This window comes from Suricata suricatta, chromosome 8, assembly GCF_006229205.1.
Source record: "Suricata suricatta isolate VVHF042 chromosome 8, meerkat_22Aug2017_6uvM2_HiC, whole genome shotgun sequence".
NCBI lineage: Eukaryota > Metazoa > Chordata > Mammalia > Carnivora > Herpestidae > Suricata > Suricata suricatta.
In genome coordinates, this window is record NC_043707.1 from 97,114,913 (window position 1) to 97,142,752 (window position 27,840).

At 45.0% G+C, this 27,840-nt stretch overlaps 1 protein-coding gene across 1 annotated transcript in view; it reads left to right on the forward strand.

Annotated features, from left to right (window-relative positions):
• C8B (complement C8 beta chain) overlaps nt 1–27,840 on the forward strand; it is a 35,417-nt gene that overhangs the window by 1,175 nt on the left and 6,402 nt on the right. Inside the window, exons 2-9 of the mRNA XM_029945821.1 lie at nt 3,222–3,378; nt 6,571–6,712; nt 8,615–8,756; nt 11,449–11,581; nt 13,913–14,110; nt 17,804–18,044; nt 19,881–20,009; nt 22,455–22,618. Of these exons, the coding sequence (XP_029801681.1) occupies nt 3,222–3,378; nt 6,571–6,712; nt 8,615–8,756; nt 11,449–11,581; nt 13,913–14,110; nt 17,804–18,044; nt 19,881–20,009; nt 22,455–22,618 (1,306 nt within the window). The remainder of the gene's footprint in view (nt 1–3,221; nt 3,379–6,570; nt 6,713–8,614; nt 8,757–11,448; nt 11,582–13,912; nt 14,111–17,803; nt 18,045–19,880; nt 20,010–22,454; nt 22,619–27,840) is intronic.

Sequence of the window (27,840 nt, forward strand, 5' to 3'; positions counted from 1 at the left end):
AAGGACTTGTATAAGGGTACTTATTGGAGCATTATTTGCAACTGCAAAACATGGGGGAAATATAAATGTCTTTCAAAAAGAAAAAGTATATATTGAATGCAATTTGTGTCCTTTGATGGAGCATCCAGGTAAAAGAAATGAACTATATCTCTTTATGAATCAACATGGAGAGGACTCAGAAATAGCGAGTTGATTGACCAAAACAAGTTGCACAATGATATGTATGTATAGCATGAGTAAAGCACACAAATGCAGTGTTCTATGTTGTGTGTATGTAATATGTAAAAATATTTAAAGGGATGCATGTAAATTCCTGACAGTAGTTCCCTCTGAGAAAGAGGAGAGGAAAATGTATCTGGGGCTGGTATCAAATGCAGATGTGTAATGTATAGGGTTATTTCTACTTAAAAAAAAAAAGACTTGAAGGAAATATACCAAAATGTTAATAATTGCCAATCCTGGGTCATGACTGCGTGAGTTTTTATTATTTTACTTTCTGTACTTCTCCAGGCTTGTTTAAAAACATACAGAGGATTTTTAATGACAGAGTCAATTTAGTTGGTCAGAAGATCCATCTGGTTTGATTCCGTTAAATTCATCAGCATGAACGAATGTGCTATATCCCTACACAGAGACCAGGATTTAAAGATGCAGCTTAATGCCAGCCTTTCTTTCAGATTTGCATTTTGTAATACTAATAAACCACACACATCCTAACCGATGTAATTTACAAACATACCATTTATTCAGCTGATTACTTCATTATATTGCCACCGCCGTAATGAAAATGGGGTGCAAAAATGAGAGACCTGGTGGCTATAACTACTTTTTGCCAAGTCCCTTCTGTAAACGATCATCTTGCCTATTAACAGGCTTTCAGATCTCAGAATAGAAAATAATTGTGACTCTTAATAGTGTGTGTGTGTACATTACATATCCACTCAGTCTCAACTACAGCCCAGAATTGGGTTGATGGTTGCTCAAAACACAATGTAACTGTTTCTTAAACAGGAAGAGGGTACCCCGCAGAGCTGTCAAATATATACTTAGGAGAAGCAGAATCACAGACAGTATTGTTTTGTCAAACCCCAGCAAATTAGTAGATAAGAGCACACTCTGGGCCCCCCTCCTGGGGTGCAGCATCCTGCCTCAAGTCACCATTCTGAAGTATCCACCTGTGGTTTCCGGGAGAGTCTTTGACCTTTCGTTAAAGATCCAACTTTACTAGGCAATTGATTTTTGCTGGTCTCTGGGGCAGTCGTGGAGATGGATTTCACTGTAGTTAATATTATTCTCTTTTTAGGATTTTTACCAAGTAAGAATGTATTGTTAATGACCTTGTCTGAAGTGATGTACTATGTATTCGAGACTGTGGAAACTGTGATATTCTCCCTAGTGACTCAGTCCTGGACACAGAGATGAAAGAGTCCTTGCATAGAGACAGAGGGCACTGGTAGAGTGGATGCTGTTCCTGGTACCCTTCCAGGCAGCATGGGGGAAATGGATAAAAATGATCTAGAGTCAAACAGACCTCAGCTCAGACCCCAAGGCCACCGCATAGCAGCAGTATGACTTTCAGTCATTTCCCTCTGTCTGTCCAAGTAGCAGTGTCCTCTTGCATTGCCGTGAGGACTCCTAGCATGGGTAAGACACCTCACACAGAGCTTGACATGTCCTGAGTCCTCAGCAAATCTTTGTCTTCTTTCTCATCTCTTTTGCCTTGAAAAGGAACCCAGGTTGCAAGATTATGTTCTCTCCAGTAGAAGAATGTTAAAATCATAAAAAAGACCTTCATGTTACACATGGGTAAACTGGAGGCCTAGACAGACTCAATGGCATGTTCATTTATACACTCTTTTACTGAATGTCCCACTGAGTGCCAGGAACTCCAGGAAAAGTGTCACCTTACACTCTAGTACACCTTACACTCAACACCAGGGCTCATGTTGTGTGACAGCTCTGCAGATGCTATCTGCCTCTTCCCCCCACCTACCCCGGCCTCACTGACATCCCCTATCTGCTCTCTGTGCTCTAGACTGGGAGGGCACCAGTCTCTCTTGATCTGCTGGTGGTGTTACTATCCCTCAAGGATCTCTCTCTGGCCTGCTTCTCCTCTCAGTAACAGTCCTATGCTCTCCCATAGCTTCTTAGGAACTAGTTGCTGAATACTCTACTTAGGTGTTCCATGAGCCCCTGGAACTCAGCATGCCACAACCACGTCCTCTCCAGCAAGCTCTTCTGCTTCTGTGTCCCCACTAAAGCACACACTCAAACTGGAAATAAGCATCGACCTGAGCCCCTTCCTTTCTAACTCCTTCCTCTCATTTTCTATCCGTTTCACCTGTTCAATATCTTGTATACCTGTCCTTCCACTGTGCCCTCCCCCAGACATCGCCATAGTTCAAGTTCACATCACTCATTGATGATACTGCATGAGCCTCCTACCTGGCTCTCCAACTTGCAGGCCCTCCTCACCCCGGCCCAGCCTCCACACTACAGTGACGTCCTAAAACAAAGCTCTGGCCACGGACCCTGCATGCTCAAAAACCTTGCCTGCTGGATAAGTCCCAAAGAGCTAAGATATGAGACATGTTTCTCATCTCCTATTCTAAGATAAAGCTCCAGAAGGCAGAACCTATGTTTTATATTTCCCCATATGCCCTGTAGCACAGGACCCTGAATGTTGTTTGTTCTCAGCAAATGCTTCATGGACTATTAACATGGGAGGGGGCCTTAAAGACCATCTAGTCCAAGCATAACAGAGAGGCCCCCAGTGAGGAGGGAATTGCTTCAAGTTGTACATCTAGCTGTGGTGGCATTCCCTGCTTGTTTGTAGCAGTTTAGCATTTATAAAGTGCTTTCATATGTACTTTCTTAGTTAACCCTAGAAATAGACCTGGGAGAGAGGCATGACTGTCCCATTACATGGATGAGAAAAGTGGAATTCACATAGGTCAGAAAGGCAAGTCAGATCCCCAGGTGCTGATGGACTATCTTCTGCTCTTGAGTTCAGTACTCCTTTGACTGTGGCTAGCCAAAATGGAAGGCACTTATGAGTGTTTGATGACTGTTGGCTGGATGAATTAACCTATTCTTGAATGATAAACTAATAGCCTCATGCAAATGAGCAAATATATATTTATCGAACGGATGGGTAGGTAGTTGTATGTATACTTAATTCTTTTTTGAATTAATTCTATTCTCTTGTGATGACCCTTTAGGGGTGAAAGGCCACAGTCTCTTGAGTCAAATGCAGTCAATGAGAGCCTTGCCAAGAGCCGACAGACACGGAATGTGGATGCCTCGCTGATGCCCATTGATTGTGAACTGTCCAGCTGGTCTTCCTGGACCATGTGTGATGCCTGTCAGAAGAAAAGGGTAAGTACTCTGGCCCTGGGGGTGCTCTAAGCTTCCAGAAGCCCTAACTCTCAATAAGAGTGTTTGAGGTACTGCTGAAAGTGCCTGGCACGTAGTATGACCTCATTAAACATTGGCTCACTTAATAAATTCTGTTTCTCGGTGCTTCTAAGTAGTAGGTCTTTTCTTCGACCTTCCAGCTGATTTCCTGGCATATTTATTCTTGTTTAGGTTAATAGCTTCCTAATCAGACTTTCTGCCTCCAAACTTGCTCTTTGAGTCCATCTTCATGGTACAACAGGGCAGCTATTGAAAATGCAAGCTTGAAACCATTTAAAGTCTACACATGGCTCTCAAGATCAAATCCAGACTCATGGTCTTCAAGGCTCCCATGACATAGAGTTGGCCAACATCTCCATAAGACATCCCCCACTCCAGCACAGAGAACACTTGTCTCTCTCTGACGATTTCACATTCTCTCTCTGCCTTTATTCATGCTGCTTTCTTAGGCTGGAGTGACCTTTCCCACTTGCGTTGCTGGTAACACCTACTCATTATTTGAAATTCTGCTTATAGGCTACCTCTTTGGAGCCCTTCCTTGACTTCTCAGCCCTATGCACACTTAGATAGCCAACCTCCCTGTAATAGCTCCATATTCTTCCTGTCATTTGCTTTTCCTTAATTATTCACCTTTTTCTATTAAGTTGGTAAGCTGTTGAAGGTTTATTCAATTCTATATCTACAGTGTAGGCCAATTTCTGGAACATAATAAAAGCTCCATGAATATGTATTGTTTGATCTCATGATATTTTCTGACACCTTTATAAGGAAGGGAAGGCAGCAGTTACACTTTCCATTAGGCAGAAAGGTAAACAGAGACTCAGAGCAGGTGATTCGTCAGGTTCACCTAGCAGCAGATAACAGACCTTGAACTTGGGCTGCTGGCTTCTTGTCTAGTCTTGTTCCATAAACAAACAAACAAACAAACAAATGGTCTCTGCAGTATTTGTGCTTCAGGTTCCCCTGTCATAAGAGGGCTGACCCGGGATCCCAGCTCTGAGAACAGTAGGTGCGTGAGAGAAAAGGGAATGATTGCCGTTTCCCCAGCTCCCCAGGATATCAAAGCAGCCATGGGCTAAGACCCTAAAGAGGCTGTAAAAGTGGGCCCAGGATATTTACACAGTTAACTGGATCTTTGTGGAGAGCCAAGCAGGATCATTCAGTTCCCAAAGTGAGCTTTATTGCTGAAATTATCAACATCGATCCAATTATCTGTATAATTGCTTCGTCTGCATCATAAACCGAGAAGACTCAGCATGAGCCAGCCAGCCAGCCAGAGCTCTTCACTCAGAGTTTGCGACACACTGGCCCTTAGTGGATATCATCGCTCTCTGCAGGGTCACTGGCTGGGGGTTTATCAAAACCTTTCAGCTGGAATTTTGAGATGTCTCTTTCCCATCATTTCCACACCCCTTGCTCCCATTTTGCCTTCAGTGCCTGGTGCTGGTCTTCTAACAGTCTTCTTTGCGGACCTTTTCCAGGTCCTGCCAGCCTCTGCCTTCCAGGACAAAAGACCCCCTGGGTCCCATATAAAGGAGCATGGGAGAATGGTTGTCTGTATTTTTGGGGGGCAGGGGGAGGTGGGGAGGGGTGTCCAGATGTCATACAAGTAACAACTATGGTTGGTTAACATGTCATTCTGCAAAGGGGCTGCTATCCTGGTTTGTATGATCTTGTTGCACCAAACTTTTGCCTACAACTAGTATTTGGAAGCACCCAGACCTGATCACTTTTCTCCCTGCAATTGTTTCTCATTGCCTCATGGTAAAATACTAAATCTAACCTAACTGAGGCCTGGGACGCCCTCCCTTACTTGCGCCTGGCTTTGTCTCTCTCCTGCTCTGGCCACCTGCCCTCTTGTACTCTTTTCTCTGGCCATGATGAATTTCTTTTTGTTTTCTGGAACAAGGTGCACTCTTTCTAGTCTCTCAGGTTTGGTATAGCAATTTTATCTACACAGATAACTCTTCTCTGTCCTCCTCACGCCACCTCTTCCTGTTTGCCTGACATCTCTATTCACCTTTGGGACTTCATCTCGGTTGTCACTTCATTGTCTCCCAAGTTTGCATCAGTGATGCCCCAGTCAATTTTCAGAGCACTCTGTCCTTCCGCAATATGGCGGCCATCACACTGTGTTGTCCCTGCCTAGTGCTCACCGTCACTACCACCACCTTGTGTGGCGACGTCCTTGAGGGCGGGCAAGAGGGCACAGTTATGATTAAAAACAAACAAACAAGCACTTACGGAATGAATAAGTCATGGGGATAGAAGTACAGCATGAAGAATATCATCAGTGGTACTGTCATAGTATAGTAAGGTGACAGATGGCAGCTACACTTATGGTGAGCACAGCATAATGGATAGAGTTGTGGAATCACCGGGTTGTGCGCCTTAAACTAATGTAACACTGTGTCAACTGTACTTCAAATAAGAAAAAAACAAGCAAGCCTACATACCTACTTTGTTTAACATGGGTGGCTCAATTAATGTTTTGCATATTCAGTATTTCTGGAATAAACAAACAGGACATTAGAGATAGAGAAATATTGACTGGGAAAAATAACACTATATGTTAACCAACAGGAATTTTAAAATAATAATAATAAAGAAAAATAAGTACAAGAAATTGTATGCCTACTATGTACCAGACAACGTGAGATTTCTTATATATAATTGAAACTCCATAACTGTACATTTAGGTAGTTCAATACCTCTATTTTATAGGTTACCAAAGTGAGATCACAGAGGTTAAGTTACTTGGCAACGTCACATAACTAGAAAGTATAAGTGTCGGGTATGTCTCCAGTGTGTTTGCTTTTTGATTTATAGGTAGTGAGTAAACGAGAATAATGGAATCAACTCATTGGAGTAATCAAGCTGAGAGACTGTGGTGCTGTGTTACTGAACTGGCTACATCAGTCTACTTAATACCTTTTGACTCTGAAGCCCAAGCTTTTCCCACATTCAGCAAATCTTTATTGATCACTGCAGCTGCGGAGATCAAAGGCCAGGCCTCTGCCCTCAGAGAGCTCAGAGTCTAGTTGAAGTGGTCAAACAAACAGCCAATTGCAATATACCCTTGAGTGTGTATCCCTCAGTTCCCAAGCTCCCTGAGGCTCCGCACTTGGTTTACCTTGCTCCTTTCCGCCATAGTACAGACATGCCTACTTGCTCCGGCCCTCTCAGTTCAGTGGGGAACCATGTGACTTCTCTGACAAGGAAGTTGAAGACTGTGTTACGAGCAGACCATGCAGAAGTCGAGTGCAATGTGAAGGCTTTGTGTGTGCACAGACAGGTATCCATGGAAGCAGGAATGGGAGGGCAGATCTCACAAATGAGGGGATGGGGGGACTGGCCATTTCCTCCTGCTCAAGGTCAGGGTCATGGGTCAGGCTGGGAGCCCTCCTTGTCCTCTCTTTCCATGTATTTCACAAAAACAGCCCTATAAAGTAGATGTTAATATTATCCCCACTTTACACATTTACGAATTGAGACTTGGGGAAGTTACCTGCTCAAGGTCACACAGCAGGCAAATAGAAGAGCTGCAGTTAGATATTTGGGGATGCAAATCACATTCACAGACATTAAGGACAACAAAAACGAGTATGTGTGCTGGAATCAGAAACCCCGAGCCAAGTCTTATTTTGACTTTGTGACCTAGGAGAAGTCACTTAATCTTTTTGCATGTTAGTTCCCTCAAGAAAAAATCGGAAGTGACGTTAATACCTTAGTGGCATACTAGAAGCATCAGGTGACACAGTGGGAAAGCTCTTTGCAGATTCTGAGCCCTGCTGGCTCTCTCAGAGGCCTGAGGCTAAGGACACCAGGGAAAGCCTACAGCAGTCACATAGGATGTTTATACCACTTACCTCTGAAAAATTTTTGCAGAAGTAGCTCTTGATGTTTGCATTTCTGCATAACCAAGTATAGCACAACCCCTAATGCGTGATAGAGTCAGTAAAAAGTTTTAAGGTAATGAAGAGAGGAGCATACAAATCAATACTCATCTGCTGCAGAACTAAGTAAACACTTGTCTTTTCAATTCATTCATCTCGTTAATTCAAGCAAGCATATGCCTCCCTATGTCTCCAAGTCTCCGGCAAACATTAGAGTATTTTGACCTAGGTTATCTAGATGGGAATTATAACCTCTCTCTGTTCACTGTACCCATGTGGACTGTGTGTGCGTCAGGATTTTTCAAGAAAGGGTTAGAGATTTTTAGAGCGATTTCCAGGGCTTATTGCAAATGCAGAATTCTAATAAATCTGAAAGACTTTTACAGTGTGTCCATGGACTCATTATGGCCAGCGTTCCATGATTCTGACCAAAGCCATAATGGTTATTCAGGCAGGCTTTAGTTTAAGTGCCTTCCTTGTAAGAAACATTTGAAGACCAAATTGAATTCTTCTTTTGATATTGGTTAAAAATGATCAGACATCTCTAAGGAAACAGGGTCACCTGCCTTATAGGCTTAACCCCTAAGAATATACAAATAAGAAAGAGAGTTAAGTCAGAGGGGAAAGCATTCAAAGGAAGCGAAAGTGCCAACAACCCTGGGAAGGGAGGGAAGATGGCTTCCTAGTTTTATTTATTTATTTTTTACTTATTTTTGAGAGACAGAGACAGTGTGAGCAGGGGAGGGTCAGAGAGAGAGGGAGATACAGAATCTGAAACAGGCTCCAGGCTCTGAGCTAGCTGTCAGCACAGAGCCCGATGTGGGGCTCGAACCCATGAACCATGACATCCTGACCTGAGCCGATTCTTAACTGACCGAGCCCCTCAGGCGCCCCTGGCTTCCTGGTTTTAGAACCGAGCAGACTGAGGCAGGTTAGGTAGCCTGTGGAAGATCACACAGCTAGCGCCACTCACAGGACCCACCAAACCCACCTCTTCTCACCGGCCTCAGGGAGAGAAGTCTAGACGTGCCTCTATCTGGCCACTTTGACCCCAGCCCTGTAGACACTTTCCCTCTGCCCATTCTTAATAACCTCCCCTCACAGTGGGTTCAGAAATACGACACTGGCCCCTGAGGGAATAAAGTGTCAATGCCTTTACTGGCCCACCCCGATACATGAGGACTACTCAAAACAGAGCGTTAAAGGCCCACCCAAATGTCTGGCACATAGTACACGCTCATCCATGTTAATTGCCCTCTTGGCAGCCACGTGACTACGGGTAACACCCTTTCTCCTTCCAGGGAGGTGTGTAAACCGCAGACTTCTCTGCAATGGGGACAATGACTGTGGAGACCAGTCCGATGAAGCAAACTGCAGGCGGATTTATAAAAAATGTCAGCATGAAGTGGACCAATACTGGGCAATTGACCATCTGGCCAGTGGGTGAGTTACCCTCCTTCTGTTGTGTAGATGGGAAAGCACAGAATTCATTTGAAATTCTGGGGGAGAGGAAGGAAGCTTGTATTAACAGAGTGGCTCCTTTCTTCCTTTCTGGAAAAAGACAGCAGGGTTAAGTGGATGCTTGTAGCTACTCTCCGAGCACAGCTCCGGAGAACTCCAGGAGTGTGTTCTGTGGATGGACACGGGCCACACAGAGGGCTGGTCGGGACCGCTAGAGACGGAGCTGTGCAGGGAGACCTCGCAGGCTTCAGGCCAGGGCTGGGGGTGCATGGTTATCTAGCACCTGCTGTGTGACTGTGCTAGGTGCCTTCTCAGTGTTACCTCTGAATCCTCCTGACAGCTTGTGGGGGAGGCTTCATCTCTTTCTGTATCTCTAGACCCCAGCCCAGGGCCTAGCCCAGAGGGTAGACTTCTAAGTAGTTAGTAAAGTGGATTTCTGAGGGTGCCTGGGTGGCTCAGTCAGTGAAGCCTCCAACTTCAGCGCAGGTCATGATCTCACAGATCATGAGTTCAAGCCCTGCATCAGGCTCTGCATTGACAGCTCAGACCCCAGAGCCTGCTTCAGATTCTGTGTCCCTCTCTCTCTCTGCCCCTGTCCCATTTGTGTTCTCTCTCCTTCTCAAAAATAAATAAATAAACATAAAAAAGAAAAGAAATGTATTTCCAAGATGGGTCTGCAGCCAATCTGTGTTTCAAGCTTCTGGGATGTCTGAGTTGGTCCGGTCCTCTGGAGAGATCAGAAGAGCAAGGTCAGAAGGGACCACAAGAGCCTGGTGTTTGTCCTGCTTTCCTGCCACATTCCACAGCCTCTTGCCTCCAGGAGGGAGAGGGAGAGCCTCCCGTCACACACACTGGCAGTCATTGCATATGAGGCAATGTGGGGAGGGGACAGTGAACTTGATGGGATTCACTTTCTTCCTAAACAAATATCAAATCTCGCTCCCCAAAGGTTGTCATCAGAAAGAGAGAGAGAAAGAAAGTCCTCATGCGAGGAAGACCTGGTCTAAGCATCACTTTGTAAGCTAGTTCTTCTAATCCCCCCTCCTCACGAAGGAAACTGAGGCCTGCAAAAGTTCAGAGAGTTCCTGGTGGTCACAGAATTGAGGGTGACCGTGTAGACATTCCAAGCCAGCAGTAGAGCCAGATTGGACCCTGCAGGAGGAGACAGAATGGCAGCTCGCTGGTCATGGGGCCTCGGGTGAGGCACGTGTCCATGGGTGCTTTCGTGTTGTCATCTCTCAAAGGCAATTAATAATAGCTTTCCCTCATGTTCCGTAAGGATGAAATAAGCTAATGTGATTCTTGCAGACCAGCAAGTGAGGGGCAGCTGGTATGGTGGGAAGGATGCAATCTGGCCGCAAAACTGGGGGCAGGCCAGTTACCCTCTGTGCCTTACTTCCCTGCTCTGTAAAGTGGACATCAACACCATAATCACTATCTCAAGGACTAATCCTTTTAAGGATTACATGAGCCAGTATGTGTAAATTGATAAGGAAAGTCGCCCCTGCAAAGTGAGCACCACATTGCTTTGGTTAAAGAAAATAAAGACACAGACATTATTATGACACATGGAACTCTGTCACAGGAAAGAGAGCCTAAGACAGTTCTGTTAGGAACTGAACCGAGGCCAGTGCACAGAGGCTGAGAGAACACAGAATTCGTTTCAACGAGAAAAAGAACTTTCAGTTGTTGTCAGAGCTGATCAGGAATGGAAGCCTGCCTTAGGAGGCAGGGAGAAATAGTGCCACGCACTGATTTTCATCCCTACTAAATACAGGCAGTGATATCTACTGCCCAGAGATGGTGGGAACCCCATATAAGGTGAGCCTTATGTGCAGCCCCCTCCACTGCTGTGTCTGTTTCTAGTTAGCCCCTTCGCAAATGACCGTTGTTTAGTGTCTTGTGATGGAGATTGTATAGAAATTAAGAAGGAAACTCCCCCCTTTCTCCGCACCCCCCCCCAGGCACACAGTCTAGTGGGGCAATAGATAAATGATACCAAACATTTATCACAGACCAAGCAGTGTTGAACCGCTGAACAAACATGGGCACGTGTAATCCTCACAGAAACCCCATGGCCTAGGAATTTCCCTCGTCCCCATTTTACAGATGCAGAGACCCAAGTACAGAGAGGTTAGCTGGCTCTCCTGAGGTCACATTACTCGTCAGTAGCAGAGCAGGGATTTGACCCCGGGCATCTGGCTCCAGAGTCCATGTTCTTATCTATTTTGCTAAACCTCTCATAAGGTAACTGTGAAAACAGAACAATACTTGAGGGGCAAGCACCAGAGTCTTAGGAAGGCCTCTAGCTTAGCAAAGCAAGTGTTAGTGAAAGCTTCCCACAAAGAAGATAAGAAATAAAGAGATAAAACAGTGAGCGGTGGAATGGCATTCTAGGCACAAGGAACAGCACTTATGCACCAGAGAAGGAGCAGAGCAGCCTGGAGGCAGAACGAGCATCTCCAGGCGGCTAGGACTGGGGTCTATGACTGTGGGGTCTATGACTGTGGTCAGGAAGGGCCACACAGGAAGCTGAAAAGCTGGTTTGGCCCAGACCCTGAGGATCTTGAATGCCGTACCAAGGAGTTTTGGTTTCACTCATTGGGGTCTGTCAGTTGAGATTACATAAACTTAACTCCGTAACCTCTTCCCCCGTTCCATGCCTTCCCTGCAGGATCAATCTGTTCACAAACAGCTTCGAGGGTCCGGTCCTCGATCACAGGTATTACGGCGGTGGATGCTCCCCCCATTACATACTGAACACGAGATTTAGGAAGCCGTACAATGTGGAAAGCTACACCCCACAGGTACGTGGCAGCCAGGGACCCACTGCGGGGCAGCAGAGAGAACGCACACTAAGGAACCAGGTACCTCAGAGCCAAAGCCCAGCCCTGGGGCCTGCCGGCTGCATCAGCTTGGATGGATCACTTTTTCTCTTCAAGCTTCAGTTCTTTTATTTTTTTTCTAATTTTTTATGTTTATTTTTAAAAAATTTTAATGTTTATTTATATGAAAGAGAGGCAGAGCAAGAGAGGGTCAGAGAGAGAGGGAGACACAGAATCCAAAGGAGGCTCCAGGCTCTGAGCTGTCAGCACAGAGCCAGACAGACACGGGGCTTGAACTCATGGACTGTGAGATCACAACCTGAGCTAAAGTCAGATGCTTAACTGACTGAGCCACCTGGGCGCCCCCAATGTTTATTTATTTTTAAGAGAGACAGACAGAGTGCGAGCAGGGGAGGGGCAGAGAGAGAGGGGGAGACACAGGCTCCAGGCTCTGAGCTGTCAGCACAGAGCCGATGCAGGGCTCTAACTCACATACCGTGAGATTATGTCCTGAGCCGAAGTCGGATGCCTAACCAACTGAGCCACCCAGGCGCCCCATCACTTTTATTTTTGTATTTTGTATTATTTTTTATCTGAATTTTAGGTAACATACAGTGCAATGTTGTAGAATTCAGTGACTCATCACTTACATGTAACACCCAGTGCTCATCGCAACAAGTGCCCTCCTTAATGCCCATCCCCCACCTACCCATCCCCCCCATGCGCCTCGCTCTAGCAACCATAGTTTGTTCTCTGTCATTAATTATGCAGTTCCAAGGGTTAGGTTATGACTTCCTCCTCCTCCTTCTCCTCCTCCTACTCCTCTTCTCCTGACATGTATGTATTGGCTAAAAGAGAACAAAAAATAAATGAGCCATGAACAAACACAGCCTCCCTACGGTGCCCCTGCCACCCCCATGGCCTCTACCTTCAGGCGAGGATCTCAGAGCAGCGGTTTGTCATCACAGTTAAAACAGCCCTGACCCAGCAGGACGTACCTCATTAAGTCTCCTTTCTGCATAGCCAGTGCTTTTTGAGTGTTGTGTCAGGCACTGTGCGGTGTTTTATCCACAGAGACTCAATACTCAGAATAAGGCCCACGGGAGGGACAATGGTCATCTCTATTTGACACATGAAGAAACTGAGGCAGGGGTGCCTGAGTGGCTCAGTCAGTTAAGCTCCGACTCTTGATCTCTGCTCAGGTCATGATCTCACAGTTCGTGGGTTCAAGCCCTGCATCAGTCTCTTTGCTGATGGTGCAGAGCCTGCTTGGGATTCTGTCTCTCTTCCTCTTTCCCTGACCCTTCCCTGCTTGTACTCCCATTCTCTCTTCCTCTCAAAATTGAAAAAAAAAAAAAGAAAGAAACTGAACACACAGAGGTTCAGTCTGTTGTCCATGGTTGCTCAACTAGAAAATGGCAGGGGACATGATCCACCTCAGGCAACCTTACCCCAGGCCACCGTTGGACTCACCCTTCTCCCTTCCGCAGCAGCTAAGTGTTATGGGAACTGCAGGCAACAAGAAGCCAGTGGGGAGAGGGGGGCAGACACCATGGGGACTGGTCCCCCCAAGGCCATTGAAGCAGTACCTTGGGCAGCTCCCCATTGCACAGAACAGTGAGCACTGATTTTTGAGCAACAGCTCTTCTGCGTTCTCCAGAAGGCACTTTCCTGCCCCTGTCACTTCCTCCCCACTGCACCAGCGTTGACCAGACCCCATCAACTGTCAGCTGCTGTCCCCTGATAGCTTCCTCAGCAGCCTGACTCCAGGCCCTTCCAGTCCAACCACTGCAGCGTCCCAGCCTGATCTTCTGGAGGCCCAGCTACATCCATGTTGGCTCATCTTGGATTAAGTCCAAATTTCAGACCAAGTAATACAGAAACCTAATATTCTGATGCCAGCCCATTCCCTCACAGCCCCTGTCCCTTCCCCTCACTGTTGCATCTTCGTGGTCAACTACTCTAGAATCCCTTTACTTTGTAGAGTATGTCCCGTTCTTCTCCACCTATGTACCTTTGCCTAAGCTGAGTCCCCAGGCCACAGTACCCCCCGGCATTCCTGCCACGTGAAACCCACATCACACACTCACCTCTCGGTATTGTCACCGTCTGACTCTCCTGCTGGATTAGGAGCCCTGGGGCTGGGCACACAGTTGGCTCTGAGGTTTCTGTATCCAGAGCCTCTAGTTGAGTGCCCAGCACATAGTAAGAGTTCAGTGGGCACCTGTCGTCAGAGTTCAGGGGGCACCTTTTGACTTGTACTAAACTGAGGTACAAAACAAGTAAGAAACCTTTTCTTTCTTCCCCTTTTAGACCCAAGGCAAATACAAATTTGAGCTGACAGAATATGAGTCTTACTCAGATTTCGAACGTAACGTCTCAGCGACAAAAGAAAGCAGGTCTAGTTTCAACTTTGGTTTTAAAATACCTGGAATATTTGAAATCGGCATTAACCATGCGAGTTCAGGTGGCAAAAATTTTATTAGCAGAATCAAACGATTCTCGCACACCGTAAGTACCCTCTGATGCTCTTCAGTTTCCATGTATCCATTTGGATTTTCATGCCCAGATGTGTCTGTGTTCCCCACTCTTCCAGGCCTAGCCACCAGCTGTGTTCCCGTTGTCCTGAAAATCTGTTCGCCACAAAACAGTGTGGTCTTCCATGTAGTCACTTTTTAGAAAGGCCAGGCAGTGGCATATCCTTATCTTCTTCTTTTGTATTTATGTTCTCTCATTTTCCAATAAGCTTTATCTTGTGGTTTCCATTAGGTTTGAGCAGGTAGCTTTTCTAGACTGTATCCTCTCTGGGGACATTTCAGCCTCTAGCAATGTAAATTCCATCCTAACATTCAGTTCCCCCTTGAAGTTCTCTCTCCAGGATGTCACCCAAGGACCTTCTTCTCGGGCAGTTTGGGACCTCTGCTGGAGTCGACCACACCATCACCCACCTTCTCCTCCCATTTGCTTTCTGCTCCTTATGGCTTTCCTTTATGGATTCTAATCTTCCCACCTGTTCTTTATTTAATTCCTGGCCATCTTCTCTTCTTACCCTTCAGCCACCCAGCTGACCTCTGTTCACCCTCTCTCCTTCCCACCACCACCAGGGCAAGCCACGCACCTTCATTATTCTTCTGACCTTTCTGTTACCCTCTGACCTGCACCACACACTCTTTAGGGCATCATTACCTGGATGCCTCACTGATACTCCAAGCAAGCTCTTCCTTCTACATTTTCTGTGCTAAATAGCATTCGTTTCCTTCTTTTCCAACCTAAGCATTTCAGAATCATAATTTGTTCTCTTTTCACTTCCACATTTTTTGGCCACCAAATCCTTCAGTGTCTCTCTCCAATATTTCTTAATCTAACTCTGATTACATCTTAACTAGCCCAGACCCTTACACCTCTTGCTCAGCCCCTCTTAAGGGTCTCCTGTCTCCCAACTTGCCCCTGAGATTTATGTGCTGCCAGAAAGAAGCGTCCATGATACTAATCTCATCATATCGCCTGCTCCTCCTGGCCTGTAAGATGAAGGTCAAAGCCCGTGAGTTGGTGGAAGAGGACTGGGAAGTAATGGGATATGATGTTGGAGTATCAGGTGACATGCAGCCTTGAGGAGCCTTGAATTCCCGAGCAAGGAAGGTGCATTTCATTCTCTAGTCACCGAGCATTTTCAACATGGCTAAAATGTGTTAGAAAATTAATCTGAGTGGAACATAGAGATCAAGTCATGTATAATGATTCCTATGAGGAAAACGTGGTGAGGGGCTCAGACAGGTCTCTGCTGCTGAAATACCAACCAGGAGAAAATGAGGAGTAAATGGTAATGGTATTGTTATTGTCTTTGTTCATTTTTCCTTCTAGGCTCTGAGCAGCTAGAGGGCAGAGGCTGTTTCTTTCGTCTTTAGACTTAGGATGGCACTTAGTAGATGGTTAAGACTGAAGTACAGTGATGAAGGGTGGGATTAATGAAAGGGATCATACTTTGTTGGGGAGAAAATATAAAATACCATCTATTTACTCCTTCCCTTTCTCCTGATAAGCCCCTCCCTCCCTGGCTCCCTGGTTCAGATACCTAGTGATAGCATGCTTACACTGTTCTACACACTAGGAGACTTGGGGTCCAGAGACAAATTTAACTTGATTCTTGCCTTCAAGCTTGCGTTCAAGCTCTGGGAGGAGAGGCAAATGTGTATGCAGACAATTGATTCTTAATTTTTTGTATCAGTTGTAATGCTGCCTGGTTTGTGCTATAAAGGAAATATAAGCAAAGTACATGCAATGCAGTCCTGGAAAATGGTGTGTATGACCAGGAAATTCAGGGATTTTGTCATAGGCAGCAATATAAGTAGATGTGTGTCGAGCAGAAAAGGGAGGGAAGAGCATTTAAGGCAGAAGGAACAGCATGTGCAAAATTGTATTATGAAAAGAATAGATTTGGCAAACTGTGAGAAGTTGGATTAGTGCTGAAGTGTGGTGGGGGGGGGGCAGAAAGTGGTAAGGTAGGAGGAGGAACACTTCGCTTCCAGGGGACAGAGTGTGATTTCTTAGAATCACAGCGAGGGGATAGATTTTATTCTGGAGACAATAGAGAGCCACTGCAGGGTTTAGATTTAAGCCCAGAGGGGCATTAGGATAGAGGCATACCTCAGAGATATTGCAGGTTCAGTTCCAGAACACTACAATAAAGTGAATTCACAGTAAAGTGAGTCATATGAATTGTTTTGTTTCCTTGTGCATACACAAGTTTTGTTTACACTATACTTTAGTCTATTACTGTGCAGTAGCATTATGCCCAAAATAACAGTGTACATACCTTAATTAGAAACATTTTATTACTGAAAATGCTGACCATCATGTGAGATTTCAGCAAGTTATAATTATGGATCACCATAGCAAATATAATAATAATGAAAAAGTTGACATATTGCAAGAATTACCAGAATGAGGCACAGAAACCAAAGTGAGCAAATGCTGTTGGAAAGTGGTGCCAATCGACTTGCTCAACGAAGGGTTGCCACACCCTTCAACTTATAAAAAAACATGGTATCCAGGAAGTGCAATAAAACAAGGCATGCCTGTAATACTATCAGTTTTAAGATGTCAGCTCTGATTGGAACATTGAAGGCAGGCTAGAGAAAGCAGGGAGACCAGAGGGAAGGCTTTATCAAAACCCAAGCAGGAGAGGAAACTACAGTAATTTAGCAAAATCATGAACAGAACGCTGCTTAGCTTGGAAGGGCAGGGAAGATGGGAGAGTCCTGCATCTCTGGGGCAGGACTAGAAGGAGGTAAGAGTAAGGCAGGGAGCAATCAGGGGCCCAGGCGTTTGGCATGACAGGAACTGGCATGGCATTCTAGAGCCCACAGGTCTGACTGGCTGTGAGGTTTAGGATTGGGGACACAATGTGCCTCATGAACATTTCCCACCCTTTTACCATTTCCTCCACCTACACCCCAGTATAGGGCGCTCTCACCTCAGATTATACAAATACCTCCAGGATGCTTGCATATCACCTCACATCACCGTCTCTCAGCCTGTCCCCCACACCAGGGCTCACCAAACTTTCTCTGTAAAGGGCCAAATAGTAAATATTTTAGGCCTTGTAGGACCATAGGGTCTCTGTCACAGCTACTCAGCTCTGCCGTTGTAGGGTGACAGCAGCTCTGGGCAGCGCAGAAACGAAAGGGTGATGGTGGATGCATTCTAAAAGAGCTCTGTTTATAACACCAGGCCCCTGATTTGTTGTGCAGGGTGTAAATGGTTGACTCTTGCCAGAGGCTACAATGCCCTGCCTTCCTAAAGCACTGCTTTCACTCTTTCTTGAGCGGCTTCTTTGGAATTTACAAAGCACAAACCAAGAGGCTGCCTTTGCAGGCAGGCAGACCCTGTCTCCCACCAGAGTGACTCCAAGTGCTCCCGCTGCTCCCTGCCATGTCTGCTTCTGGCTGCCTACCCTTCTTGTTCCTTCTTTGCTGCTGTAAGGAGGCAAGTTAAGAGCAAGCTCTCCCAAGCTGAAAGGACATTGGAATATTTATGAGAAATGAAAGCTTGTCAAAGAGACCGACTTCCCTCAAGTATCCTAAAGGGATCGTAAGAGTGACGACCCCAGGCCAGGAACATCCGATGGTATTTGTAAAGTTCATCTTCTTGTTCCAGATTCCTAACTTTAAAGGTCTGCTTTTCCCATGTTGGTATTTCATTTAGAAAAGCAAATTTCTGCATGCGCGCTCTGACCTTGAAGTAGCACATTACAAGCTGAAATCCAGAAGCCTCATGCTCCATTACGAATTCCTTCAGAGAGTCAAGCTGCTGCCCCTGGAGTACAGTTACGGGGAGTACAGAGATCTCTTCCGTGACTTCGGGACCCACTACATCACAGAGGCCGTGCTGGGGGGCATTTACGAATACACACTCGTTATGAACAAAGAGGCCATGGAGAAATCAGGTGCGCTGCTGAGGGGACTATGGCTCTCCTGCCGGGCACACGTGAGCTCTGTGAGGTGGTGGGAGAAGAGTTATGGGCTTTGCTGCCAGTTTCCTTCTCCCTCCCTGGCTGTCATTTGCAGATCTCTTCTTTTTATAACCTATGGGTGGGTCCTCCTTTGCCCAGCCCTCTGTCTGGGCAGTCCTCTTTTCTACAGCTATTCTCTCTAGACAATAGCATCCATTCTCATGGCTTTTATTTCAATATGTGGAGAACTCCCAGTGTATGTTTCCACTTGAATCTTTTCCCAGCACCCAAGAGCTCACACCAGAATGTCCCCTTGACATCATCATTTGGATGCCCAACAACCATCACAACCTTCCCATGTCCCGAAAGTCAACTTTTGCTTTCCTTTCTCAAATGTGTGTCCTTTATAGGCATCCACATCTCAAAATGGTTTCACCATCTCGGCTCAAGCCAAGAACCTAGGAGTCAACCTTGACTATATGTCTTTCCTTCTAGTTGACGGGCAAGTCTCCTCAGTAAGTTTGATGTGAAACCGAAAATTCTGCACAAGCTTTGACATGATGTCAATGCTGGTGATTCATAAACCAAATTTTGAGTAGTAAGGTCACAGATGTCACCACAGGCTCCCAACTAATATGCAACTCCTGTTGTCCCCTGGCAGTCTCTTCTCCCTACAAACGTAATTATGGGACTTTCCATGTGTAACCACCTGCAGGCCTAAGGTATGATTCCTGCTTCCCAGGCCAGGGATCTGGCACTTGCCAGGTTAGGTCACCTGCCCTGGGTCACAGTTCACAGCAGAGAAGCCAGGGCTTGGTTCTAAGGCCATTGCACTTGCAAAAGGGCACATGGTTTGTAATGTAGGTACATTTGTGCCAGTGGCTTCATTCCTGCTAAGGCCAACGATAGCTTCCTCCGTACCACTGTTTTCTGAAGCACTTTTCATATTTCCTCAAACTGTTTCCTGCAAAAGGATTCTGTTATCAAATAAATTGGAGAAACATGGATCCCACTTTTAGCATTCCATGAGCCTACTGCCAGAAAATGACTTCTCCACCTCCTCTGATACAGCATTGGTCACACTTACTTGACCACAGATGTACATTTTCTTATAATACTTTTACAAAAACTATAGGAGATATTATCATGGAATTCATATTTCAAGTAACATGCTTGGTGGGGGATGGGGCATGAAACTGATATATACTTAACATCACTGGAGAACTCAGTAGTCAGGATTGCTCTCCTCTCCTTGCCCAACCTCAAAGTGCCACAGAAGGTGCTGACAAGTCACACCTGAGGTTAGAGCAAGCCCAGGAGGGGAGCATGCCTTGGGGAGAATTAAAGAGAAACAAGTGGAAAATGAGCCAAAATGAAGAGGAAATAAGATAATTTGGCCCCTTCACTTAACCAGGTCCTAGACCAGACACCTTAAATACATCAATTAATTATTAATAGCCCTCTCTATTCCAGCAAAGATTAAAGAAGAGTGGGTCAGGGGAAGGCGGACACGTTGCAGTCAACTGTACTCACTGGATTGACCCCTAGAGGCTTAGAAAATGACTCTGAGCACTCCCACTCTAGGGAGGGCAGCAAAGACCCTCAGAGCCTTTGAGGACCCAGAAGGGGAGGGTTCTGTAGCTCTCTCATGAGGTCTCCACCCTGATGCCATGGCTGCCTACATGGCCTGTCATCAGGCTGGCCACACATTTATTTGAACCCAAGTCATGACATGATATTCAGGAGGGTAAAGCCTCTGGAATCAATGCCAGGAAATGGGACAGGGTGGATTATCTTTAGGTCATGGGATTCTTTTTTTGCTTCCTTCAGATTACTCCCTTAAGGATATCCAAGCCTGTGCCAAGAACGATTTCAAACTTGGTGCTGCTATCAAGGCGGTCTACATCAAGCTGGGTGTGTCTGTGGGCACATGCGAGGGTATTCTGAGGGAAATAAAAGGTGAGTGACAGGGGCATGTGAATTCTGTGCTCATTATCTTTCCCTTCTCAGCATCCCCCAAACCGAATCTTTTTCAAGCTAAAGACTGGATATTCTAAAGCATTTCAATTAAAAAATAATTCATTCAGTAAAAACTTACCTAGCTCCGACCATGTGGTAGGCATACGCAAGTGAATAAAATTGCATTCCCATTCTCATGGTGCCCACATGAAGCAGGCAAACAATTAAAAAAGCAATGATAAGCTAGCATTTAGCACCAAGCCCAGTTTGGAGCATCAGGACCAGCTTTCTAAGGGAGGGAGCTTTGGAATTCCTGCTCAGGGAGTAAAGCAGGAAAAAAATGACAATGGAAATTTGCTCTGGGGGCCAGAAGCTGGCCTGGCTGGAGGCAGATGGAGAAGGCGGGGAGGCAGGTGAGGAGCCTGGCCCTTCCCTGACACAGCGGGTGGGAGGGAGACTGGAAGAGCAGGCAAAGCCATAAATCATGTAGCAGAGCCCACACTGCACAGCAGACCAAAACGGAGGTGGGTGTCTAAGCCATCAAGGAGGTCTGGGAGCAGGGAACCTGGAGGTCATTCCGGGGAGCTGGGAATCAACACAGCAAGTAGAGTAGGAAAGAGAGATGGATCAGCAGGGCCCCAGCCCCCAGCCTCTGCTGCACCCCAAAGAGCAATCCCCCACCAACTCCACTTTACTGAGCTTGCACCTGGGATCGTACATAGAGAAAGAGTTCCAACAGATAAAACAACAACAAAAATTAACTGCTGGTCTAGAACCAACTCTTGCACTTTTGACTGATGTGTGGTTGATACTGTTTTTTTGTTCATTTTGGTAGGGCTGGGTTGGAAGATAGGTCTTCCAAGGGATGCATGCACAGAACACAGGTGCTCTCTAAAGAAGACCCATAGTGAGCACCTTAGTGGCTCAGTTAGTTCATGTCTCATTCTTGATTTCGGCTCAGATCATGATCTCATGGTTTGTGGGATTGAGCCCTACATTGGGCTCTGCCCTGATAGCACAGAACCTGCTTAGGATTCTCTCTCCCGCTTTCTCTCTCTGCCCCTCTCCCATGGGCACATGTTCTCACTCTCTCCCACCCAAAAATAAATAAACAAAAAATAAGAAAGAAATAAAGATGATGTAAAGTAATCCCTTGTGCAGGTCGCTAGATGGAATATTGCCCAGGACCCCAGGACCCTTGCCAACTCCTCCCTCCCTTTTGGAGAGTACACCATCCTTTCTTCTGTGTTAAACACATCCTTTCTTTCTTAATAGTTTTACCACCATATGTGTCACTAACCAGAACAGCTCAGTGGGGCTTGCTTTTGAACTTTGTATGGCTGGATTGTAATCTTTTCAGTTCTGGGTGGTGGTATTTTTCTCATTCAATGTCATGTTTTTGTGTACAGCTAGTTTCCATTGCTGCATAGTATTTTATTGTATGAATATAATATTTTGTCCATTCCACTGTTGAATTTGAGTTATTTCCTGTTTCAAGCAAGTGCAGTCACTGCTGCTAAAACATTCTTACGTGGTTGTCTGGTACACATGTGCAGACGTTTTGCAGGGAATGCACCCAAGAGTAGAATCATTGAATTATAGACCATGTACATTTTCAGGACTAGTTAACACATAGGTGTTTTTTTTTAAATTGCTGTACCATTGTCCCCCTACCAGCAGTGTGCAAGACTTCTTTGTAGGGTGCAGAGGGTTTCAGGCTCAGAGCTAAGTGGTCACTTGACACCAGTCCCTTTGGCATTGGTGCATGGACAAATTAGAATGGGAAGGACTCACCAATATGATTGAGGGCTTTCTGGAAAACTGCAAGAAGTCAAAATAATAATCATATTATGGTAGACACTCTTTAGTGGTTATGTATCATACACAAAGCCCAGCTTTTACAAATTTTCCTACCTCTCTTATCCCATATAAAGAAGAGATATAGCTTAGAGCAGGTAGCCCTAGATAAACTATTTCACCCCTAGTGCTTAAGATTTCTTATCTGAAAAATGAGATTATATAGTTCCTATTTCATTGTGAAGATTAAGTGAGTTAATGCAACATTCAGATTACTGGCTGACCCATTAATGATCAATAACCTACCTCCCTATCATTCTATGTATGTATCTATGACCTATGAATCTATCCACATATATGAATATATCTACTTATCTGTCCATCAGGTATCTATCTTCCATAGACTCAGTGACTGGCATAATTTATAGATATCCCCTCCTTGTCCTGCCCCCAACCTGTGTCCTATACGATCGAGTAAATTGCCTTTTCTGCCTGTGCCATGACTTCCTTGCTGGTGGGATTTTGTCTTGTCTTCTGGCACCTCTAGGATGAGTTTTGTGAATTTTATGGTAACTAGGTTGGGTTGCAGCAAATTCCAGGGTGCCGAAGTGGATCTCCTGACATGCCAGGTCTCTGTGTCAATTCCAGACAGAAACAAGAGAAACACCATGGTGGAGGACTTGGTGGTCCTTGTGCGAGGAGGGGCAAGTGAGCACATCACCGCTCTGGCATATAAGGAGCTGCCAACGGCGGACCTGATGCAGGAGTGGGGAGACGCCGTGCAGTACAACCCAGACATCATCAAAATTAAGGTATAGCTGGGGAGCCCTTGCCTCTATTCAGTAAACAGCTTATGAGGAGCTACTAGGAGCCAGGGTGTGGGATACAGAGCTCAAGAAGACCCATCCCCTAATCTCAAGGCACACACATTGTAGTAGATAATATATCTGGAATGGACCAATTACAAAATAACTGTTGAGCACTAGCCAGAGATCCCTGACTCCCTCCCACTTGGGCCCCCAACTTGCTAAAGGAAATCAACCATCAGCTTTTAATTCCAGCCTCTTAAATCGACACTTTTTCCATCTCATCAGAGGATCTCTCGTCATATTATTTATTTTAACATTTATTCAACCAACAAATAGTTGCTAAGTTCCTGCAGTGTGACAGAAAATAAGCTACTGGAGGAGACACAGGAAGATGGAAGTATGAAACACACAGTCTGTACAGAGCAGTGAGACACTTCCAGCCATGACCGCCATACAGGACACGATACTACTTCATGGTGATCACTAACGTTTTGAGCACCTACTATATCCTTGACTCTCTGCCGGGGGCTTTAGGAGTGTCATTTCATCTAATTCTCAAATTATGTGTGCTTATCTCCATTTCATGGCTGATGAAAGTCAAGGTCACAGAGGTTGCATCCATCTGTGGCTGTGCTAGACCAAGGACTTTGACCTCTTCCCTCCCCTCCAGACTTTCCTGTGGGTTTGGTGAATAAAAACTAATGATCCCAACCACCTGTCATCCACCCAAGAGCAGTCTTGCAACCTTAAACTAAACAGACGTTTGCTAGAACAGGACTGTCATGCACATCAGCAGTAGTAGGGCCTTGCCTGTGGGGACTTCCACATGGTGTCGATGCTCCCAACTTGGGCCATCCCCTCCTTGCTGTTGTCTGTACAGTTACTGGTTGTCTGACATCCACTCCACCCTACCCCCAAGACTTAGCTTTGCAACCAAGGAGGGGTGACAAGGGACCAGAGCTCCTGACATGATGCTCTGCAGGTCCCAACCCTGGCACTTTCCCAGTGTCTTTATTTGTATGTCAAATGCACAGTTTCTACAGAATAGAAGGCTGCCATTCAAATCCTGTCCTCTGCTATGTATTCAGTAGTGACACTTAGGGTACAGCTGCTGACAAGCATCGAAGAGAATAAAGTCAACTTTAGGTTATGGGCAGCTTCAGAGAACTCAGGGTGGCTAATGGTGTGGTGACATTGCTTGGTATCACGGATGGGCATGGGAGTAAAGAGAGCTCAGGGGAAAATCAATCTCTGGTCTTTACTTATCACTTATATCATACCTGAATCTTTTTTTCCCTCCAAACTGGGAATTAATAGAGTTCCTGGGTCATGTACCTGAAAAGGTTGGATATGCCAGACTGAGCATTGGGAATGTCAAGTGTCAAGCATGTGATGTGATCTAGGGTGTGTGTGTGTATGTGTGTGTGTGTGTGTGTAAGAAAGAGACAGATGGAGAGAGGAAGACAGGTAGGGCAGACTAGCGTGCTAAGCATCTCAATCAGGCCTGCAGACAATCTCAGGTGTGCAGTGCTTTACCAGAGGCAAAGAGGCTTCCCAGCATGTATGTGATGTAGTAGAAAGTACCACACCCACTATCAGCTGTATGGGCTGAAAGGGGAAGAAGATGAAGCAATCAGAGGTGTTTTCAGGAGTTGGGGAGGAGAGGTTGCTGAAGGCTTTTAGGCCATTCCTTTTGTAATTCCCTGACCCGAGTTGGAACGGTACATTCTGGGCACCCCACTCTTCCATGCACTCGTTCTGGTGAGAGAAAACTGCACATGGCTCCACATTACCTCCCAATGATTCTCTGCAGAGTCAGCCCACCAGGGAGTTGGAAAGCAATTGTTTTCCAGGATAGCAGAAGCCACTAGACAAGCAGTTCCTAGACAGATTTGGTCAAGGGTTATATATATAAACATTCTTGAAGATCAAGACCTGAAACATGACTGGCGTAGGAGCCAGGTGGATGGAGAAGAACACCGAAGAGCCCACTTGCACTGTTTACTAGGAGACTTTAGACAAGAGAAATGACTCTTTGCTCAGAGTGAAGAAATAGCAGTGGACATAGAGAACTCCTCATACAAAAGATTGACATTACATTCAAGATTCAGAAGACAAGCCTACCTCTAAAAGTGCAAAAATAGAAGTAACTTTTGAAGTAACTTTTTTATTATAAGAGTTAAGAAAATGAGGCATTCAGGAAAGAAAAAAATAGATGCTGGGATATTAGACACTCATCAGATGAAAAAGGAAGTGGCTGACTATATGAAACCAAAGGCGCAATAGCAGATGAAAGCCTACGTTAGGAACTGTAAAGAACAGAATTGACACTGCAGAAAATTGAGTCAGTGATGTGGAAGGCGCCATAAAAATATTCTTATAATGTAGAAGCAAAAGGCAAAGAGATTAAAACAATGACGTAAAAGAAATATGATAGAATACAGAAGGAGAAATCTAAAACTCAAGGACATCTTCCTGAGAAAGAGACATGATTAAATTGAAGATGCATTCATCATGGACGTAATAAGGGAAACGTCCCTGAGCTGATAACGCAAAATGCAGAACTCATTGAAAAGTAGCAAAGGTACTGAAAACAAAACAATATTGAAACACATCCTATGATGTGATTTTTTTTTAACTTTTAGAAACAAACCTATTTAAAAAAAAATAAAAGTTGTGGTGGTCTTAGAAATCTTTGCAACACTAAATCCCTGAAGGCAGTGGAGTGACAACCACGATGTCATAAAAGAAAAGCTCAGGGCCCAGTGAAATGATTGTTAATGTATAAAAAATCCTAAAGACACTTTGCGTTATTTAAGGAGTCACATAAAAATTACCAGATATGGAAATGGAAATGCAGCGTGTCCAGTTAAATTTGAATTTCAGACAGATAGTGGGTAATTTCTTAGTAGAAGCATATCCCAAACAGTTCATGGGACATAGCTATATGACCAAGTTATTTGAATTAGTTGTTTATCTGAAATTCAACTTGAGCTGGGCATATTCTGTATTTGACTGACAACCCTAGTCACAAACTCAGCCACTCATGTGCATTTCTGTAAGTAGCCAGGGTGTCTGAGATCCAAACCAATGGAGAAGCTACTGTATAGAGCTCAGGCATTGCCCAGGGTAGAAGGAAAAGATATAGTTGTTCACATAGATATCAGGAAGGCGTTGGTTATTCTGCAGTGAAAAAAAACCTCTCAAATCTTAATGACTTTGTAAAACACAAGTTTATTTCTCAACCACACAACATATTTAAAGTATATTGGGGAGAGGGTTTTCACAGTGCTGCTCAGGGATCCAGGCCATGGAGGCTTTACGCGGTCAGATGCTCCAAAGATCACCTCTGCATTAGTAAGGGAAGAGGACATGTCCCTTCACTCTGTGCTGAAGGCTTCACCCCGGAAAGGACACTCCCTCTGTCCACTTTCCACTGCTCAGACAAGTCAAGTTGCAAGCCCGCCCTTTATGATGTCAGGGAATTGCAGCCCTGCCATGTATCCAGAAAGAAAAGCAGCGGATCAGTTGGTAAGCAGTGGTAGTCACACCGTTCTAAAAGCGTGACCACCATACCTTTCTAAATCACTGTACTCAAAGATTCTCTAAAGGCAAATTACTCTGACCAAGAGAAGGGTTAAAATACAGGTGTTGTTGTAACACTGCCTCGTAAGATAATGTCAGACTCAGGCCGTTGGATCTCACCCCCCAAAATAAATTCTGAATGTCAAATAAAGAAACCATGAATATAATGAAATGAGAGGTGACACACCCACAAAATAATTTTGCCACAAACAAAACCCTAAATGTGTAAGGAATGGGACAGTGTCTAAGAAAGACACATCTCAAAGGAAAGAGACAACTCCTAGCACGAAGATGATGAATAAACATGCAAAATGTTTAACTCTTCTAGGAACAAAAAATGAAAAAGTAACAACATAATATTTTTTACCTATCAAATTGACAATGATTAGAAATCTATAATATTCAACAGGGCACCTGGGTGGCTCAGTCAGTTGAGCGTCCAACTCAGGTCATGATCCCAGGGTCATGGGTTCAAGCCACGTGTAGGGCTCTGTGCTGAGAGCAGACCCTGCCTGAGGTTCTCTCTCTGTCTGTCTATCTCTGTCTCTCTCTATGTGTCTCTCTGAAAACAAAAACTGTAATACTCAAATGTCATAAAAGGAGATGAGAATATAAGTTGATACAACACTTTCTATAACCATCTCTACCCATAAAAGATTTGTATCAAAGAATATTGAACGATATGGAAAAATGCCCATAATATGACATTAAGTGAGGCAAGTGGGAAATTGCACTTTTCTCATGCCACTAATTTGGTGTAAATACCTGTCCATTTAACTATCCAAAAATATACACTGAGGGGACACAAACCACAATACTAACAGTTTAAATCCCTTACTGCCACTTACTGACCCTGTAACTTGTACATCGTTTTAATTTTTCATCTATCTGTAAACTGGGGATACAGAAGACTATCTGCCCCAATAGGATTGTTGTAAAGATTAAGTCAGATAATGCATGTATCTAGTTCAGCACCGGGTTACTGCTACCAATGCAGTAATTATTCGTGATCATTAAGGATGGTATCACCAGCAAACATCACAAGGAAGGGCATGGAGTTTAGTAAATAGTGAGGACCATCTCTTCGCAGCAATATGATAAATAAAATTTTCACAAGGGCAAGTGTTCGCAGGACCCAGGGGTCAATATGAGTAGTTAGGACTGTGTCGTTGGGGGAGAAATAAGGAAGAGAGAGGAAGAAGAGGAGAAAAGAGAAAGAAGGAGAGTGGGGGAGAGGGCCAGGGAATGAAAGAAGGGACAGTCATGCCATACTAACTCAGAATTAAAAGGGAGCTATAGAGTCGTAGCAGTTGCTGCTCAGTTCCCAGGCAAATCACGGTCTGCAAAATTTGTAGAACGGCGGTATAGAAATTGGAAAATGGGAATAATCAAGCCATTTTTATGAATAATTATCATGAGCCAGTAAGAAACACAAAAGCTTTGGGTTAGAATCCTGGAAATACTATTTAATGAGTTCTTTGACTTTGTTCAAGTCATTTAACCTCATCTGAAAACGGGGCTATAATGGCTGCCTTGGGAGGACGGAGGGGGCTCGCATCCATAAACCACCAGCATGGCTTCCGACACGCAGCACACGCAGGAGGTTTATTCCGGTTCCTCTGCTGACTTCCTCTCTCTCC